The following is a 20,199-nucleotide window of genomic DNA, read 5'->3' as shown; positions in this document are numbered from 1 at the left end:
TCCTCCTCCACCCCCCCACCACACATACATAGGTGGGTCCATACGGGATGCTCCCTCTCGCATGAGTGAGGAACCTTCCTGACCCCCCAGCCATCCCGACCCTCGCCTGGCCACCGCCTGCTCGGCCACGGCCTGTCTCACCCGCACTCGCGGTTCCAGACTCCAACGCCTCCGCGGAGACCGCCCCTGGCCCAGCAGCCGCGGTAGAACCGCCAGACCCAACCGCTGCCATGTTGGCATCTGCCTGGCCCGTCCCCTCGGCAACAGCAGGGCACTTCCGTATCCGTCACTTCCGCTTCCGGGCCTCCGGGGTAGGGGCGGTGCGAGTGAGGGGCTGGCCAGAGCTGTGGTTTTTCTCGTCCGCTCCGGGACAGTGAACCTAAGACCGCGGCCTCGGGATGGGCAGACCCAATACAAGGCCGACTCAGCCTCTAGCTGTCTCTACGGAGCCTCATTGGCTCATTCCCGTTACTAGACCCGCCCTCGACTTCATTGATCTCGCTTTCTAGATCGCCCGCCCATCGTGTGTCCTTGTCTCATTGGCTCGGCTGAGCCTCTTGTATCTCAGCTCTTCATTGGCAGCTTCTACAGATGACCCCGCCCCTTCCGCACCAAAACTCCTGGGTACCTTCCCGGTTGGACTGAAGTTCCTCTTTAGCCCACCTCCTGGCGAGGCCCCGCCCCCTGGAGAGTACGCAGGCGGCTGGGAGGAAATTTAGACCGACCGAGCGGGACAGGTGAGGGTCAGGCGGGCAAACAGAGCAGAGCAGTTGAGGCCACACAAGAGAGGTGTTGGAGAGGGGAGACTGAGAGTAGGGAGGATAAGTGAGCCCTTGAGGAAGAAAAGGAATGCGAAGGGGACAGGTAAGCCACCAGGTGAGGCTTTCAGGTTAGCTTTTGAAAGCGGAGCAAGAGAGGGTACAGCTAAGGTTAGGGTGGGGACGTCGAGGTGAAGAATGAGAGGAGGGATGAATAAGAGAGCAAGGGAGAGGTGAAAAAAGGTAGGGGCAAAACGGGTACTTACACCCCGGATGTTATCAGGAAACATGGAAGGGCTGGGAAAGTTTCTGTCAGTGCCTGGCCCCTCCCTCACGGGTGACCTGAAAGGCCTTTTCTCCCACGGGAGGGCTTTATTTCCTCCCCCGTCATTGGGGGGAGGCAGTTTTCTCTGGCCGAGCAAGCCCTCTTTGACTGGGGACATATCCCAAACATCTTCAGGGTCTACAGTAAATCCAGCGGAGCCCTTCTGCACATCCTGGAACTACCTAAGAGCTGGAATGTGGGAAATCAGGTTTTTCTTTGTGGTCCTGCTTAGACCAACCCATAAAACAGCCTTAGGACAGTACCACAGGGCGAAGCCCTCCCAAGAGCAGAGGAGCAATCCAGCCCACCTCCCTCTTGACTCAGTATACAGTACATGCTTCATAATTGCCTCACTGTATCTACAAATAGCCAGTCGCTTCTGAGTCTAGAACATTTATCAAATAGTGAGCTTCTTTGCTTCATCTACAAATGGCCAGTCACTTGATTCTGTAACATTTATTAAATAGTGGGTTTCCACACATGGCTTTTTTAAATAATCCAGGCAAGGGGAGAAGGAAGAGGAGGACATAGTTGGAGCTCCCCTCCCACCAATACATAAGTATTTACATTTCAGCAACTGGACAATCCTGGCTCAGAAAGGAGGCAGCAAGAATCCAAAAAAGATAGAGGGTGTGGCCCAGGAGAACAAACAACTAGACTTGACTTCCCCCACCCCATCCCCCAAAAAACCATCCACCCCATCCTAGCAGACTCTGGTGGTGTCCATCTCCCATTTCCCAAATCATGGAAGTAGGGTTCTCCTCACCAGAATAAGAGCACTTGGGATAACAGAGTAGGGTCCCCTCACCAAAAAAAATTAAAAATTAAAAATTAAAAAATAAAATAGTAATAATAATAAAAATAATTAAAAAAAGTCCTGGGATAACAATAGGGCATTACCTCCCCCAGAATCAGCAACCCTGGGCTGAGGTAGGCAAGCAGCTTGACTGAATATAGGACCCTGGGCTAGGGAAAGGGTCCTTTTGCTAAAATAAGAGCTGCTGGGGCATTGGAAGGAAAGCACCCTTGCCCAAGTGAGAGCATTTGAACTAAGTGTGTGTGGTGACAGCAGGAGGTGCCAGTGTAGGGGTTACAACTCATCAGAATAAGAGTCCTGGGGCTCAGAATGGAAGGAACCTCAACCAAATAAACACCCTTAGCAAAATGAGAAATAAGGAAGTTCCCCCGCCCTCCAGAATAAGAGACCATAAGTTCTGGGAGGAAGGCTCCTTAGCAGAATTGGGATGGGGAGAGGGCAGACTTGGTTTATGTCTCCTGACCCCTGATCCCCAATCTCTGACCCTAACAACACTGGATTTTTAATGACCTGTATAACCAGGTCAACAGATGTCCATCTATCCCTGTGGCATGCCATGGGACGGCTATTCCAACTAGCGGGGGCTTGGCTAGGACTAGGGCAGCAGGGACCAGGCCAAAGGGGTGGGCCCCCCCTTGGGGGCATTGAGGGGTGCATCCTCAGCTGGTGTCTGCATCCAGGGGTCCAGCAGTATCTCCTCCAGTGAGGGTCGGGCAGAAGGCTTGGGGGCCAGGCACCGGCGGATTAGGGCACAGCAGTCTGTGGATCAGAAGCACACAGATTAGTGGTCAGTTGGGGACACTAGGCCCTGGGAAGGATGGAATCCACTGAGCTAGGACTGGTGAAGGCCTCACCTGGGGACACATGGGCAGGGAAGTGGAGCTCAGCCTCCAGAATCTCCTGGTCCCTCTCGAAGGGAATGTCCCCACACACCATGTCATAGAGGAGGATACCCAGTGACCAGACAGTGGCTGGGAGTGCGTGGTACTGGTGACGAGAGATCCACTCTGGGGGGCTATACACCCTTGTCCCTGCAAACAAGCCAGAGATTAGACGACTCCCCGATAATGCCCCCGCCGAAAGTATGGTCCCCTCACTAGAATTAAGAGAACACACTATGGGAGCAGGGTCCCCTAACCGAAAGAGTTCTTTAAATATAACAGCAGAGAATCATCATCAGGAAAAGAACAATTAAGTTAACAACAGAGTGGCCTCAACAGAATAAAAGCCTTTAAAAGTAACAGTAGGATCCCTTTACCAGACAGAAAAGAAACACTCAGTATAATAACACAATCCCTCACCAGGTCTGGGCACTGTCAGAAGATGGACTTTAGGAGAGGACAAGGCTTGAGAGCCCCCAATATTAAAACTCAAGAACGTTATAAAGGTGCGATATAGATCAAGGAGCATGGGGTACCCCAGCACTAGAGGTCAAAGATCAAGGGACCATAAAGATAAAAGATTAACCCCCCCCCCCATTAAGATTTAGTGAAGACTTACCATCAAAATCAGTATAAGGTTCATCGTGAAGCAGGGCACCGGAGCCAAAATCAATGAGTTTGGCACAGCCCCGGCGGAGATCCATCAGGATGTTCTCATCCTTGATGTCACGATGGACAACTCCACGGGCGTGGCAGTGGCGAACAGCTGCCACTACCTGGGCAAACAGGCAGCGGCTTCGGCCCTCACCTAATGGGCCCTGCTCTGTGATGTAGTCAAAGAGATCCTGGGCAGGCAACGGCCGTTCGAGGACAAGCATGAAGCCTTCTGGTGTCTCAAACCAGTCAAGCAGGCGGATCACGCCAGGGTGCCCACCGCCTGCACCCACCTTCCATAGCAATGCCACTTCCAGTGGGCATGTGGCTGAGTCTGACTGTGGGGGGAAGGGGAGAGAAAAGAGAACAACAGACGTCAAGCCAGTAGCTCTGAGGCTGACTTCTTGCCTGAACTTAAATCATACCCCCCCAGCCTCCAGACTGTGTGTCCTTCAGCAGCCCACTTCCCTCCCTGAGCCTCAGTTTCCCTGTGTTAAGGGCTAAAACACAGCCACTAGAAAGGTCATTTGAGCCAAAATCCCATGCACATCTGGCACATTATAGGAACTGAGTAAATATTTCAGTAAATGAAAGTCATTTTTTAAAAAGATTTTATTTATTTATTTGACAGAGAGAAATCACAAGTAGACAGAGAGGCAGGCAGAGAGAGAGAGAGAGAGAGAGAGAGGGAAGCAGGCTCCCCGCTGAGCAGAGAGCCCGATGCGGGACTCGATCCCAGGACCCTGAGATCATGACCTGAGCCGAAGGCAGCAGCTTAACCCACTGAGCCACCCAGGCGCCCCGAAAGTCATTTTTTTAAAAAAGCCCTTCTTGGGGCACCTGGGTGGCTCAGTCGGTTGAGCTCAGCTCAGGTCGTGATCTCATGGATCATGGGATCAAGTCCCACATCGGACTCCATGCTCAGCCCAGTGGGAGTCGGCTTGAAATGCTCTCTCCCTCTCCCTTTGCTCCTCTCCCCACTCTGGTGTGCACATGCATGCATGCTCTCTCTGAAATGAACAAATAAAATATATTTTTTAAAAAGGGCTTTCTGGACACCTGGGTGGCTCAGTGGGTTAAAGCCTCTGCCTTCAGCTCAGGTCATGATCCCAGGGTCCTGGGATCGAGCCCCACATCGGGTTCTCTGCTCAGCAAGGAGCCTGCTTCCTCCTCTCTCTCTGCCTGCCTCTCTGCCTACTTGTGATCTCTGACTGTCAAATAAATTAATAAAATCTTTTAAAAAAATAAAAAATAAAAAAGGCTTTCTGCTGAAGAAGCAACTGATGAACACTATTATATAATAGTCTATCTTTTGTTCACTGGCATCTGAGAAGAGATTAGAACAGTGCCTTACATACAGTGGGTGCTCAATAGATGTTTGTTAAATAGTTGAAAGCACTTTATAGCACAGTCTGGCACAGAGTTAGCTCACAAAAATACTATTATTGTATAATGGTTTGTCTGTTTTGTTCACTGACTATATATAACAATGCCCGGTAAGGAACAGGGTAGGGTTTAATACATATTTATTAAATAGGTAAAAGCAATTAGTAGAAAAGAACCCTGCAAAAAATAAGCTCTCAGTAAATGTAATATTTTGTAAAATGCCTAAAATTGTGCCTGGCATATAGTAGGTCCTCAATATACATTTGTTAAGTAGGTAAAAGTGATTAATTGCAAAGGAACAAAGTAAGAACTCAATAATACTATCATGTGATGTTTTGTCACTGTCACTGAACATCTAGAGCTGTGTTGAACGCAAGTATTTAGTGGGACTGGGAACACAGTAAACTTTGATGATGAAGCAAAACCTGAGACACACAGTCAGTGCTCAATAAAAGGCATAAGTGCTAGGCCACAAAAGCCGCCCTATGCCAGAAGCCCGGTGAGGGCAGACGGACAGCCAGAATCAGCTTTCCTGCCTGAGGTGGGGCCCTCTCCCGGCCAGTACGCTGACTAGCACAGCCGCAGACAGGTTTTCTCACGGTGATGAAACTTTTGCTACCGCGCAGGCGCACCTTCTCCCTCTGGGTCCCACAACCTGCGCAGGCGCAGTCTCCCCCAGAGTCCACCAGGGGGCGCTCCCACCTTTACAACTTGCCCAGACCCGCCCTGTTGTCCGTTAGCGTTCTAACGGCCCAAGAGAAGCAGCCACCGTCACCATGGCAACCAGTGACCTATGCCCCTCTTTCCCCACCAGCATGCCCTGCGGGCAGCCCCTGAGCCTGTGTTTGGAGGGAGGAGAAAGGAAGGTTGGAGGGGGGAGAATCCAGGACCCAAAGCGAGCTGGGGTGAATCAGAACTATATGGAGGTGTGGATGTCACCAGAGGGGAGTAAACACAGGCTGGTAGGAGTATTCTCTTCACCGTTACAGGGCCCAGGGAATCATACAAGCCCTAGAAAGGCAAGGGGTTGCTGAGTCCCATCTTCAGAGATGGCGTCGCCAGGTCAGTGACTCCAGAGATACTCACCAAGGGGGACCAGCCCAGCACGCGATTCCGGGGGATCACTTTGATGGCCACCTGGAGAGGGGGGCTGAGGTGAGGGGGCCACCAGATGACCCTTTGACCCCCCCAATCTTGACCCTCAGTCTAGTCTTTCGGGTACCAACCTCGCTACACCACAACCCAAAATGAGCTGGAGCTTCTCCCCTGCTCTCCAAGTCCCCAGAACCCAGTTTATCTCTCCCATGATCCTTGGCCCTGGGTTCTCTCTTCTCAAGCTTCAGGACCCCTCACTCCAGATCCTGGGCTCTTAATTTCCTAATACCCCAAGCCCTCAATCTTACCATCCAGCTCCAAGACCCTCCAATTTTGTACTGGGTTCCTCGTCCTAAGGACTCCACACTGGACATCTGCCCTCGAAATCCCTCAAATCTCAGCTCTGGGTATCTCTACCTTCCCACACAGATACACATCCCCTGGATCCCAGGGCCTAGAGTCCTCATGACCCCCCAGTCCTCAGTCTCACTCCCTGGACCTCCAGCATCCCTGCCCTGAAACCCCCTCTCCCCCACATACCCACCTGGATCGCCACACACACAAACAAGCGCGCGCACGTGCGCGCGCTCGGGCACCCCCACCAACCCGGATCCTGGTCCTCATGACCCTACCACGCACACATTGGCGGCTCATCCCCTGGTCAATGAGCATCCCAGCCTCGGGACTCCCACCCGCCACACACACACCACACACGCACGCACGCACGCACGCACGCACGCACACCACCCCTGACCCACCCAAGACCCTCGTGGTTGATACCTGGAGTCGGTCTGTGACGCGATGTCCTGCGAAGACGGTACCAAAGCCCCCCTTACCAAGGAGGGGGCCGAGTCGGTACTCGGCCTCGAACGCTTCGCGATCCTTGCCTCCTACGCAGGCGGAGGCGAGGAAGTCAGGGTGGCTGCGTGCTGAGCCCTGCCGCGACCCTTTCCCCTTCCCCTGCACCGCCCTCAACCACTTCAGCCCACCCGGCCTAGTCGCGGTAGGGGAGCCTCGCTCACCTGGCGGCGGCGTGGGGGTCACGGGGGCCACGGGGAGCCCTTGCAGAGGCTTAGTCAACATGGAGGTGGTGCTGCGCAGATTGAGCCCGCTGAGCCCGCAGGGCGTGGATGCCCGGGGTAGCGAGGCTGGGGAGCCAGGACTTGGGGGCGCCAGGGTGGAAGGCAAAGAAGCTGATGGCCCAAAAGCGCCCGCAAAACAGCGCAACGTTAAGATTCGACGCGCGCGCCAGCCCCAACGCTACTGAGCCGGGGCACGCGCCTCCCGAGAGAGTCGCCCCGGGCGACAGCCCCGCCCACTTGGCTTTGATCAATCCGGACGCGGCACCTGCTGTACCCCAGCCAATAGGAGCCAGCCCTAATTTGCATACCACCCTCAACGTTTCAAGTACCCCCTTATGCAAATGCATGCCCGGATCTTCCGCGGGGGCCGGGCCTGCATGCAAATGTGGGGGGGCGCGCGCAAAGAGGAAACCGGTTCTGGGAATCCCTTTGCAGCAACCGCATTTGTTTTGGTTGTTGCTCAGGGTTGTTTTTATATATGTGTGTGTATGTGTATATATAGATATAAACTTAAAAAAATAACTACACCGCCTCCTTTCCTAGGAAGTTGGTTTGCAGCCACTGCTTCCAGATTAGCGCGGAGATAATGCCACGCCGGGCTTCTAAGAATCTGGGCCTGTGGCTACCCAGGACCTTGTCTCCAAAGAGTGCTCCTCACCCAGGACCAGAGCCCTCAAGGCGGCTAGAGGCCTCTGCCCCAAAACTGAAGCCAAGAATCCTGGAAGAACCTTTCCAGCTTCCAGGGATGGGTAAACCCCGACTACCGCGGGAGACGCGCTGGTCAAAGACAGCATTCCCATGCCCTGAGGCGGAGGGCTGTGGGGTGTTTTGGAGCCCTTAACCTGGACAGACCTGGCTAGGTCTGGCCACAAGCCCAGTCAGCACATCTAGAATTTGGAATGGCAGAGGGGAGTGGAGCTCGGGTGGGGGTGGGGTGCTAGCGAGCCAGAATGATGGTAGAGACAGGGACGGAAAGAACTCAGACAGGTGGTAAAATACCCTCAGTCACAAATTTGGGAAAAACAAATTTGGGTAAAAGAGTCTATCCTCACGCCGGAGAAAGAGATGCATTCAAGACACGCAGAAATACCATGTGATATACACAAAACCGATAGTCAGACGCATTCATGTAAACTTGTTCTAGACACACATGCAGACATCTACTGTCACAGAGCCTGACATCCACCATTAGGCAGGCATGCTGCCAGTTATGTCCTGGAATGACACCTGGTGAAACACTTAAGGAAAGACAGGCACTCCAGAGATTCACATGGACCGACGCTGCCATGTGACAATGACACAGAAATGTCTTGTCAGACACACCACCAGAACTTGTCACAAAGATACTGGCACCATCAGACATGCACCGTCAGGGGAAGACTTGTACTGTCCCAGAAATGAGAGACCTTGATTCTCACAGGAAGACACACAGATGCTCCGGACACACAAGTACTGCTCCAAAGGCAGACATAAATACTTATGCGACAGAGCCACATAGACAGCGTCACAAAAACAGACGTGGATAGACACACACCAGCAAACATGCAGTGTTGTCACTGAAACTGTCCAGAAATAGCTACCCAGAATCTGTCACAGGAATACAAACGGACATCTACCCCATCAGAAAGAAACTGCAGATGCGCTGTCACAGACCCACGCAGACATGCACTTGTCTCAGAAACAGACATAAACTGTCAGAGATAGAGTCCCACCTCAGTCACCATCTGACACACCTGGAAACAAGCCCTCATCAAACACACTAGACATTGCAAGGTGCATGTGAAGACTTGAACTCACCAAACGCGTGCACGCATGCAGACACACGCACCCACCCAAAAAGCAGACACACACATGTACTCTCCCTCATTCATCCAGTATTTATTAGGGGGCTACTGTAAGCCTACCAGGTCCCAGTAAGGGTGCAGATATTAGAGATAACACAAATTAAGTCAGGCATCACAGCCCTTGCCCAGGAAGTGAATCACAGAGTTATTGGGGGAAGGAGTAAAGATGTATCTGTGGATAGAGGTGAGAATATGGATGAGGTCACACAGGGCTTCTCAGAAGGTGACACTCTACCTATCTTGAAGGACAAGGTTGGGGGCTCAGGATGGGGAAGGGCAAATTCCAGGCAGAAGCCCGTGAAATTGGACAGGGTGGCAAGAGGTAGGCAGGGGGGTAAATGGTGTAAAAACTTCAAAATGAGGTAAATAAATACTATTTGCTAACCTTTGGGCTCTCAGAACATGCCAGGCACCATGTCATCAGACATTATTATATGCTGACCATGTGCATTCTCTCTCAATGCTTACAACCAGAGAGAGCGTGAGGTAGTAGACATTAATCACTCCTACCATACACATGGTGGGAGCCCTGAAGTAGCTTGTGATTTGACCAAGATCACAAAACTATAAAAAAAACCAGGGTGGGCTCCCAACCAACTCTCCAACATGTGCATGCTTGACCAATGTGGATTCCACAGGCACCCCACAAGATGGCCACCCAGCCAGCCATGCCTTTGGTGGCAGAGCTGGACATGCATCCTTTCACAGGGGCCCCGCTAGTGAGGCACAGCAAAACACACTCTTGACAAGACCTGGGGGTCAGCCATCCTTCTCTGCCTTGGCTTTACCCCAAGGAAAGGCAGGGGCATGGGTGTCAGAGGACTGGGAACATGAAAAAGAAAGCGTTTAACCCTCCCTTAGTTACACCAGGGAGGTCCCTCCAGTTGATTTCACTGAACTTATGTTGATACGAAGCATTGTGTGCCTTTCCAAAGCATTTCCGCATCAAGGAGCACAAGGAAAGAGCAAACATACATAGGGAAGGAGGGCAGGCAGAAAAGCTGCAAGTTCAGTTCCAGCCCTCAAGCTCCTAGTTTTCTGCTCCCACCACACCCCAGAACACAGGGTGGGCAGGGTACGTGTGCAAGTAAGATGGAGCTTTCTTGGTGGGAACAGGTCCAGAAGTTGGTTTAGTAAGAATGAATCAAATATGAACAAACCGGGCCCACAGACATACCCTACTGGAGAGCATGCAGCCCTCAGAGGTCAAGCCAAGGCCCACCCACCCCAAGCCCCACACAGAACAGAGGCGCTCAGGGGAAACTGACATTTGGTTTTATTGTGCCAAGGACGTTACAGATGGTGGATCTTGTCAACACCTGCAGAGCACGGGTGCCCCATCTGCTGAGGCTGTTCCCACTCCCCACACTCAAATCCTGGGTGGCAGCAGCCTCGATCCTCAAAGGTACCCCCACCCCAAGATTCCAGAGACCGGTGGCGGTGGCAGTAGTGTGGAAGCAGTAGGAATGCTGCGAGGCCAGAGTCTCATTGTCCAAAGCCCACGGGACACCTGCCCCTGCCCCAGCTTGTACTCTAGACCCTGCCCACCTCCACAGAGCTGAAGGCTAGAGATGGCAACCACATCTTTGCGCCCCCTCTGTGCCCCGTGGCCTGCCTGCTCCCAAACCAGAGAGATGCCGCCTTCACAGAGCCAATGCTATTGTCTACGTCATTTTGGATTGGTTGAGTTTATAAGATAAAAGTACATTTTAATAAAGAAAAAATTCAACATTGAAGGCTCAGACATTCTTGGGGTACTGGGAAGGGGAATTCCCACTTCTTCCTCCCACCTCCCCGGTATCATTGTGGAGGTGGGGTGACAAGTATTTCTGATCTTGGAAGGAATGGGGGGCAAGGATACTTTCCTCTGTCTGAATGTCTCTCCTCAGGGGCTGCCTGGCTGCCAGTTGGTTTGTCTGTGTGCCTCTCGCCTACCTTCGGCACCCTTGCCCAAGTCCCCTGTGGAATGCAGGGATGGTGCTGTGCAGGGGGCAACAGGGCACGTCAGCTGGCGAAGAGACGGGTGATGGTGGTGGTGGCAGCGATGAGAGGGGGCGCAGGGGTGGGCCAGCCAGAGGGAAGTGGGGAGGAGCAGAAGGAGGGGGAAAAGGGAAGAAGGCAAGAGGGAAGAAAGCCAAAGAAGGTGGGGCGGCACCGGAGGGCAGGAGTGGTGGGGGTTGGGAGATGGTCTCCAGTCTCTGGGTCTCCATCAACTCTTGTCTGGGGGTGGATCTCTGTGCACTTTGTTTTTCTTCATACTGTCTAGGTATTCCTGTTGGGATACTGCCAGCACCGATGCTAGGATCTCATCATCATCCCAGTCGTTCAGACCTGCTGGGCAAGATGAAGAGGAAAAGGATGATGGGGCACTCACAGCGCACCTTCTCCTCAGCCTTTGCTGATCCCGGCTCCGGCTCCGGAGAGATCCCGTCCAGGCCCCTCTTTCTCTACAGAGAGGGCTCCTCTGGGCCTATGAAATCCCATGCAAATCTCCTCTGGACACATCGCTTGGGCTTGAAAAACTCCCTTTTCCTGTGGAGAGGGCCAGAGGCTCTAGAAGCCCCCCTCTCAGGACTTGCTGCTTCTTCCATCTCTCCCCAACTCCCAGCTGGCCCCTGGCCCCTAGATAGAGGAGGCTTACCAAAGGCAGAGGGGGACATCTGCTGAATGAGGGCCCGGCACTCCAGAGCAGGGTAGAGGGACACGAGGGGGGAAGTAGCCCGGTCGGCCCCTGCTGAGAACTGGCTGCTTGTACCTGGGGCAGAGGGACAGTCAGAGGCAGGGTGCCCACAACCTAGGCAGCACCTCCTAACCCCAGCATGCTTCCCTGTCACCAAGTCACTGACCTGGTGCACAGGGTGAAGGAGGTTTGGCAAGAGCTAAGACAGTGCCTGGGGAAGGGGGCTTGATGCCCAGCTCGGCGTGCAGCTCAGGGTGCTCGGGCGAAGAGGCTGAACTCCGCTGCCGCGGGGACCGGCTGGTCCACTCCTCCAGGCCACTGGAGGCTGCTGCTGTGGCAGAACTGCATGTGGCGCTGGCTTTCCGGGGCTGCAGTGCAGGAGGAGGAGGTAAGGACCGACGCCAGGCGTGAGCCTCCTCTGCCTCATCCCAAAGGGCTGGCTCGCTCCTGACATCCTGGCTGTGATACAGTTTCTACATAGGCCACCATCATTCCTAGTCACACAGCAGACTGCAGGATGAAGGCCAGCTCCTTAATGCCCCCCTCACATCATTACAGCCAATCTGGCAGGAAACCTGTACCTCTACCTTCAAAACACATTCAGACTCTATGCCCTTTCCTCATTCCTCCCAAGCCAGCACTGCCAGCTGACACCACTGTGACTTCTCTAGTAGCTTCCACCTCACCGGTCCCCTGCTTTTCCCCCTAACTCCCTAGACTCCATGCTGCACTCAGCAATCACAGGGATCCTATCCCTCCTCTGCTCACCACCCTCCCAAAGGCTTCTGCCTCAGCCACAGTAAAAGCCAAAGTTCTTAGCGCAGCCCACAAGCCCCTTCTGGATCCGGCACCACCCCCCTCTGAATACTGCATTCTGCTCAGCCACACTGGTCTCCGGGCCACTCCCAGATCACACCAGGGATGCACTCTCCCTCAGGGCTTTGCTCTGGCTGGCCTTCCGCCTGGCCCATCCACTTAGCTAACTACCTCACCTCCTGCAAGCTTTTGCTCACATCTCAACTGCTCTGAGGCCTACCCTGATCATACTCTCTTATCCTATGAACTCTCAGCTCCCTCTCAGCCCTACTCATTCCCTTCACTCTGCTCTACGTGTTTCAACTATCCTAGCTCTCAACTCATCTATTCGTTATGTTCACGGTTTCTTTTGTTTGACTCTGCAAAAATGTAAGCACCGCAAGGACAGGGATCTGGGCTTGCCCAGCTCATCAATGTACCCTCACACACTGAGAACAGTGCCTGGCACAGACCCGCAATTAATAGTTGTTGTAGAAATTACTCAACTCTTGCCAACATCTACAACCACTCTATACTCCTTGTGATTCTTCAAATGCCTGGCTGCTCTGCCCCATCCCTGCCCTAAAAATCCAATCTTCCTGTGCGAAGACTGACCAGAAACCCCATGTCCAGTGGTCTCCCAGCCAGAGTCATGGGCCTCACTGATATATCTGTCTGCCTCAGTAGACCGGGGTCACTGAGAGTGGAATAGGCCAGACCTAATTTTACATCCTCAGCACAGAGCCTGACATATAAGGACATTCAACAAAAGCTTATCTCTCTGGAACTATCCATCAATCCCACACATCACCGCGAGTGGCTGGCCTCCCTCACTCCTTAAGAGCTTGTTCTGCAAAGGTGTTGAGAGTTCTAAGGCACAATGCCAAGACTAAGGCCAAGATGTGGTACAGAATGAGCTGAGAGCTTCCTTCTCTTCCAGATGTCAAAACTGCTTAATTTCTTCTGTCTGTACAGTAGCAGAACATGTGAAGTAAGGGGTTCCTGGCCAGGCCTCACTTGAGCCCAGGACTCACCTGGCTGGGGCCGCGGACCTGGCGGGCCTGTTTCTCCTGATCCCGCAGCCACTGCAGGTAAGATTCTCGAGCCACCTGCTCCTCAATGGCCTCATTTGTGGCCTCCCAGTCTGTGGCCCGCTTCTTGTCTTCCAGCATTTGCTGTTCAATCCATGACTCCTCTGATGTTTTTATGGCATTCTTCATCAGGGACTGCTCTGCAAACTGCAAGGCAGGGAGGAACAGGGATGTGGGGTGACACTCTGAACTCTGGCCAGGAGCCAGACCGGCTCAGGATTGTAGGCCTATAGGCCCAGAAGAGAGGAGACAGAAGGCAGGTTCTCTGACAAGGACCCCCAAGCAGGCCGCCTTTTCATCAAGAATTGGGGGAAGGCTGACTTCGGTAGTGGGACTTGTCATTCCAAACTCCTATACTCAGAAGCCCTGCTCCCAACCCCAAGACACCTTGAGTGAAGTACTATGTCTGGGGCAGCCAGGTGCTGGAATTTAAAGATGCCTCACCCAGCGATGACTCATTTCATAATGTTGAGACCTGCCTCACCTATGCCCAGATGGGACAAGGAGAAAAGATCACCTGAGAAGTTAGCTGAGTGTACACAGGGTGAAGGGAGTATTTGGACATTTAAGGGGACAAGGGGATGGTATCATCATGGGAAAGGGTGTTATGATTGTGGGACATTGTAGTAGAGTGCTTTTTGTCAGATGGGGAGACACAACAGCATTTAAAAAAATGAAGTAGGGGCACCTGGGTGGCTCAGTGGGTTAAAGCCTCTGCCTTTGGCTCAGGTCATGATCCCAGGGTCCTGGGATCGAGCCCCACATCGGGCTCTCTGCTCAGCGGGGAGCCTGCTTCTCTCCCTCCCCTCTCTCTGCCTATCTCTCTGCCTACTTGTGATCTCTCTATGATAGATAGATAGATAGATAGATAAATAAATAAATAAATAAATATCTTTTAAAAAATTAAAAAAATACCAGAGCATATTCTAGGCATTAAGTATTGCTCAGTGAAATGCTAATATTATTTTAGTGTAAATACATACACTACACCCAATGTGTGCATTATGATGGAAAATGTAATTTCTTACCTATGTGTAATAGTCCAGAAAGCATGTAAAACTCTATGTTAGAACAAGCCAATTTAGAAATGGGCAAAAAGTCTATAAACACACAATTTCCTCAGAGAAGATATACAGATGGCAAATAAGCACATGAGAAGATGCTCAACACCATTTGCCATCAGAAAATTGCAAATTAAAACTGATGAGGTGCCTTATCAGTTGGAGATATCAGCTAAGAACTGTAGCTTCAGAGATATGGATGGTTACATAAGAAATATTTCTAGATAAATGTATACACGGGTTAGTATACACAGATCTATCTCCTTGCTCTGTCAGCTGAAAGGGCCTAGAAGCAAGGACACCCCAGTAGTAAGGAGCTCAGTCAGCACCCAGATCTTGGTTTCTAATAACATATTCCAATAAAAGGAACCCGAGGTCTTTGGAAAAATGGCTGGTTCTAGGGCTGGGGCAAGAAATATACAAGATGAACTGGGAGCACCTCATAGTGTCAGAAAGTAAGAAAGTGTTGCAAAATGAAACACAATAAACAAACCAAAACAAAACCAAACCAAACAAGAAAAAACCAACCCACCACTACAATGATGGGGATATGTCAACGCGATGCAGGAACCAACTGAGAGCACTTCTGACAGCCAAAACTGGAACAATGTGAGCATCAAAATAAATATAGTACTGGATTATAACTCAAAATATAAAAGAAATACCCTTGAGTCCATAGTGATATAAATAAATGGGGGACAAGAGACAAATCTCCCTTGCAGATGAATTCTACATCATTTACGTAGATACTCTACCCTCAAGAAGATGGAGCATAGCCACTGCTTCTACAGTGTGGGCTGTGCATATAATTACTTCTTCCAAACAGAACAGTTAGGGAAAAAGGAATGGGGGGAGAGGGTAATTTTATAATGGAGAAAATCTGGCAAACACTACTTCTGCCAGGGGTTAAGGTCAACATTAACAGTCATAAATCATAGTCTCAGTATATACCCCTGATATGATGTGAAGAGACTGGTACTTTACCACTGTGATCTTCCTCCCTAAAACCCATAACCTCAGTCTAATCATGAGAAAAACTTCGGACAAATTTCAAAAGAGAAACATCCTACAATATACCTGACCAGTACTCCTCAATATTGTCAAGGTCATCAAAAACAGCAAAGTGTGAGAAACCATCACAGACAAGAGAGCCTAAAGGGACAGGATGACTTCAGTTAATAATAATGTATCATTATTGGTTCATATATTGTAACAAGTGTATCACAGTCATCCAATGTTAATAAAAATGAAACTGTGCAAGGGGGAGGAGGACACATGGGAACTCTACCTTCTCAAATTTTTTTTTGTAAATTTAAAACCGTTCTAAATAATTAAGTCTACAAACAAAAAAAAATCCTTAAGGCATTCACAGGTTTTTTAATTAAAAAGAAAGAAAAATGAGTAGCGCTGGGGTGCCTGGGTGGCTCAGTCATTTAAGCAATCTGCTTTCAGCTCAGGCCATGATCCCAAGGTCCTGGGATCAAGCCCCACACTGGGCTCCCTGCTCAGTGGGGGGCCTGCTTTGCCCTCTCCCTCTGCCCCTCCCCACGCTTGCGCTTGCTCTCTGTCAAATGAATAAATATGATCTTAAAAAAAGAGAAAGAAGTAAGTGGGGTACATGGGTGGCACAGTCGGTTAAGCTTCCGACTCTTGATTTTGGCTTAGATCATGATCTCAGAGTTGAGAGATCGAACCCCAGGTTGGGCTGTATGCTCAGCACAGAGTCCGCTTGAGATTCTTGTTCCCACTCCCTCTCCCTCCGCCCCTCCAATAGTACGCTCTCTTAAATACATAAATCTTAAAAAAAATCTTGGGTGCCTGGGTGGCTCAGTTAGTTAAGCAACTGCCTTTGGCTTGGGTCATGATCCTGGAGTCCCAGGATCGAGTCCCACATCAGACTCCCTGCTCAGCAGGGAGTCTGCTTCTTTCTCCCTCTGACCCTCTCCCCTCTCATGGTATCTCTCACTCTATTTCTCAAACAAATAAAATCTTTAAAAAATAAAAATCAGAACTTAAAAAAATCTTAAAACCTTAAAAAAAAAAAGAATCGAGTGATCAGACCACAAAAAGTCATGGGTGAATGTAAAATCTAAATATGTTTTGTTATGTGAAAGAAGCCACTCTGAAAAAAGCCCACACACTGTTATGATTCCAATTCCATGACATTCTAGAAAAGGCAAAACTAGAATCTGTAAACAGATCAAAGATAAAAACAAGGAAATTCAGAGAAACTGTCAGAATGAAGAGGAGTCATGAGACATGAAAACTAAATGTAGTAAGGTGTCCTGGATGGGATTCTGGAACAGATAAGATCATTAAGGAATGACTAAGGTCATGGCCTTCAGTTAATATATCAATACTGGTTTATTAATTGTGACAAATGTTCTATGCTGATGTTCATAACAGTGGGGAATACGGAAATAATCTAAACTCAATAATTCTGTAAATCTAAAACTGTTCTGTTATAAATTTTAAAAAGTTTACTTAAAAAACAAAATTAAGGGGCACCTGGGTGGCTCAGTGGGTTAAGCCTCTGCCTTCGGCTCAAGTCATGATCTCAGGGTCCTGGGATGGAGCTCCGCATCGGACTCTCTGCTCAGTGGGGAGCCTGCTTCCCCCACCCACCCACCTGCAGGTCTAGACAGCAGTGGTCATAGAGACTTGAAGTGCAGGCCTGGCCCAACTACTTAGGCAGGCACAACTGCCTACTTGTGATCTCTCTGTCAAATAAATAAACAAAATCTTAAAAAAATAACCAAACAAAATTAAAAAAAAAAAAACTATGTTGGAGGGTGTGTTGGTGTTAGGGTGTGCATTTCCTAAAATGAGGCAGGGGCACTTTGTTTGTAGGAAGTGAAACCTGAACAGAAGACAGCAAAATCCCCAGAAGATGACTGTTTATGACAGAGAATGAGAATCTGTCGGCATGTGCTGGAAAAGGTACTGCCACCTTGTGAGCACCTACTAGGCATCAGGCCCAGTGTCAGGCACGTTCTGTATCAGCTGAGTGGCCAGCCCACGTTACTTGTATAATCTGCCCGAGGTCCAACAGCCAGTAAGGAGTTGGGCCAGGCCTGCACTTCAAGTCTCTATGACCACTGCTGTCTAGAACTGCTGCATTTCAGATGCTCCATGCAAGTGCCGAGATACCCAGACCAAGCCCAGGTTCACAGTGCCCAGATGTGCCTCCATATCCCAAAATGCCAACCCTCAACAGGCATGAAAGGTGGGTAAGCCAGCTCAGACACACAAATGGAGAGTACCAAACGAGCCCTGAGAGATCACTCTGTGTAACTTCCTAGTTTTACAGAGGTGAGAGCTCAGGGGCAACTCAGGGGGCATGTCATTTTTGTAGGCTAGGGCAGAACTGAGACCTCAAAAGAGGTTTCTGGCCTATCTAGCAGCCATCCTGGGCATGGGGACCCACTTACCCCGGGTTTGAATGATGGCAGGCCTAGCCCCACACCAATGGTGGCCTTGTTGGGATTCACCACTGAATTGTAGTGGATATTCCGATGGTAGCTGACGCGGATGGGTTCATCCTCGTTTTGATGGATCCCATGGAATGTGTTGATGGGTTCTGCAGGGAAAGAGAAGGAAGGAACATCCACAGTGGGCTGGGCTGGGTAGGCTCGGAGCAGGAGCAGTCAGCCGCTCACCTACCCACCACATATGTACCTGTGCTGTACTGGTACACCTCCACGGGCCGGTTGTACATCTCTGCCATGGCCTGCATCTCAATGTGGTTGCCATGGCAGTTGTTTTTCCGCTTCCTGTTGATGTAGGTGGTGAAGTCCTCTGTGACATAGTTGGAGAAGTAGTCAGCATTCTTCATCTGCAGAATAGATCGGAGGGTCAGGTCTGTGCGGGGAGGGGATGCCCCAACTCTGCCCCCACCCCGAGGCCTCCGCGAGGTCTCACCAGATAGTCCATGCAATGCTTTCGCACAACCTCATGCATGTCTTGGTCTCCATACACCTGGTCAGCTGTGGGGACAGAAGAAAGGAGAGGTGGGGGTCAAGAGCTGTCACCAGACAAGAGTTCGAAGTCCTGGAATATCCTTGGGGGTGGAGGGCTGGGGGCCAGAAAACTCCTTTTCCTATGCTGTGGCCTGGAGTGTGCTTGGCTTTGTGGGCTGGAATGGGATCATGGAAAAAAGAGGCAGGCAGGGACAGTCTCTAAGAACAGGAGAGTACGGGTGAGAGGAATGCAACGACAGGCCTCTCAGGCAGACAAGTTTGTCTAGGGCTTGCCTGAACACTCAGACAAGTCAACAAACATTTTAAGTCCCCTAAGTGGCCTCGGCACCAGCAATTCCACACTCCCCCTTCACTCTTCATGTGAGGAAGCTAAGGCTGAGAGACAGTCTGTGGCTTCACCAAGTCACCCAGCAAGTCAGTCTGACAGATTCAACTCTAGAATACAATTTTCCTGACTCTCGGGAGCCAGCATGGCCTTTGTAGGTTAAAAATAAATAAATAAAGAAAAGAAAAAAACATAAATACTGGGCTCCAAGCCCAGTTCTGCCAGGTACCAGTGAGCTAAACGACCAGAGGTAAACAACGCAAGTGTCCTGAGCCTCACAGGCTTCACGTGCAAAACAGGAACAAGCAGGTAACTAACTCCCTGGCAGGCCTCTTGTAGGATCAATGAAATCATGGGTCTAAGGTGACCAGCACTAGGCTTGGGACAGACTCAGTAAATCAGAGTCCCCTACCAAAAGTGGGGCCTCAAATGTGGGGTACTGTGAAGGGGACAGAGGCCAGTAAAATCCAGCCCTGTCTGCAAGAAGCACCTAATCTAGGAAGAGATACAAATATGAACGTAACTTAAGCTTAAATGGGGAAAGGCAGCCTGCCTGTGGCCCAGGTGGTCTAGGTGTCACAGGGCTTCAGTCAAAATAAGAACTAGGCTCCTGGGACGCCTGGGTGGCTCAGCTGGTTAAGCAACTGCCTTTAGCTCAGGTCATGATCCTGCAGTCCTGGTATCAAGTCCCACACCGGGCTCCCTGCTTGGTGGGGCCCAGTGACCTTTCTCCACTCATGCGCACGCACGCTCTCTCTCTTTCTCAAATAAATAAATAAATATTTAAAAAAAAAAACAGGTTCCCCCCTCCCTTACTTGAGGATCTTCACACATGCCATTTCCTCTTTTCTTTAGGGCATTCTTTCCATCCTCCTTGGCTGCCTACTTGTCAAACACCCAAGTATTCTTTATACAGTTCCCCAGCCCTCCCTACTCTCCAGAGCACTTCTATCACCAGATTTATCAAAGGTGTGTGCAAACTTCCCCTGCCTGACCACTCTGACTCCCACTGAAGGCCAAGACCAAGTCACACCCAAGTCCCCCCAGCTCAGGGCCTGATACAGTACAGGAAATCGGGACCAGCTTGCTGAGTGGATGGACAGGCTAAGGGAGCCAGAGTCTTCCCCTGGGAAATTAAAGTGGGCCTGAAGACAAGGCACGCCTGATGTCCATTCTAAGATGAAGAGGGAATTTCCCTTTGTCTCCCCAAATGACTGTTGCTCTGATGGGCTCTCCCTGGGGCACCAGGGCAGGGACAGGTCCAGCACGAACAATGCAAAGGTCTTCCATGACAGCCAGTCTACCTCTGAAGAATCGCCAGAAGAATGCCTTCACTACCCTCCCTTTCCCTCCCTGGAGGATTCTGTGAGATAAGGAGAAAAGGGCAGTTCTGAGATAGAAAATGGGCCCCATGCCTGTCTCACC

The 20,199-nt window shown here is 50.8% G+C and overlaps 3 protein-coding genes across 8 annotated transcripts in view; all 3 read right to left on the bottom strand.

Moving 5' to 3' along the window:
• The window catches only part of SLC35A2 (solute carrier family 35 member A2), a 9,364-nt gene extending 8,904 nt beyond the window's left edge, over positions 1-460 (bottom strand). Inside the window, exon 1 of one of the 4 annotated variants that reach the window (XM_059385680.1) lies at positions 142-460. In XM_059385680.1, the coding sequence (XP_059241663.1) occupies positions 142-232 (91 nt within the window). In that variant the 5' untranslated portion in view covers positions 233-460. The remainder of the gene's footprint in view (positions 1-141) is intronic. The other 3 variants (XM_059385678.1, XM_059385679.1, XM_059385677.1) reach the window with 3 other exon arrangements.
• Positions 461-1,524: 1,064 nt separating this feature from the next.
• PIM2 (Pim-2 proto-oncogene, serine/threonine kinase) lies at positions 1,525-7,227 on the bottom strand. The gene is made up of 6 exons (XM_059385442.1): positions 6,939-7,227; positions 6,697-6,806; positions 5,908-5,958; positions 3,401-3,773; positions 2,755-2,931; positions 1,525-2,659 (listed from the first exon to the last, which is right to left on the bottom strand). Exons 1-6 carry the CDS (start codon positions 6,997-6,999, stop codon positions 2,496-2,498), a joined length of 936 nt encoding a protein of 311 aa, XP_059241425.1. The 5' UTR covers positions 7,000-7,227; the 3' UTR covers positions 1,525-2,495.
• A 2,874-nt stretch (positions 7,228-10,101) lies between these two features.
• The window catches only part of OTUD5 (OTU deubiquitinase 5), a 28,303-nt gene continuing 18,205 nt past the window's right edge, over positions 10,102-20,199 (bottom strand). For 2 of the 3 annotated variants that reach the window (XM_059384731.1, XM_059384729.1), the window contains exons 3-9: positions 18,391-18,455; positions 18,148-18,304; positions 17,901-18,049; positions 13,352-13,555; positions 11,689-11,890; positions 11,484-11,597; positions 10,102-11,176 (exon numbers count right to left, since the gene is read on the bottom strand). In XM_059384731.1, coding sequence (XP_059240714.1) covers positions 11,052-11,176; positions 11,484-11,597; positions 11,689-11,890; positions 13,352-13,555; positions 17,901-18,049; positions 18,148-18,304; positions 18,391-18,455 — 1,016 coding nt within the window. In that variant the 3' untranslated portion in view covers positions 10,102-11,051. The remainder of the gene's footprint in view (positions 11,177-11,483; positions 11,598-11,688; positions 11,891-13,351; positions 13,556-17,900; positions 18,050-18,147; positions 18,305-18,390; positions 18,456-20,199) is intronic. The other variant, XM_059384730.1, reaches the window with a different exon arrangement.

This window comes from Mustela nigripes, chromosome X (assembly GCF_022355385.1).
Source record: "Mustela nigripes isolate SB6536 chromosome X, MUSNIG.SB6536, whole genome shotgun sequence".
Classification (NCBI taxonomy): Eukaryota; Metazoa; Chordata; class Mammalia; order Carnivora; family Mustelidae; genus Mustela; species Mustela nigripes.
Note: the sequence above shows the minus strand (reverse complement) of the source record. Positions and strands in the feature narration are given on the sequence as shown.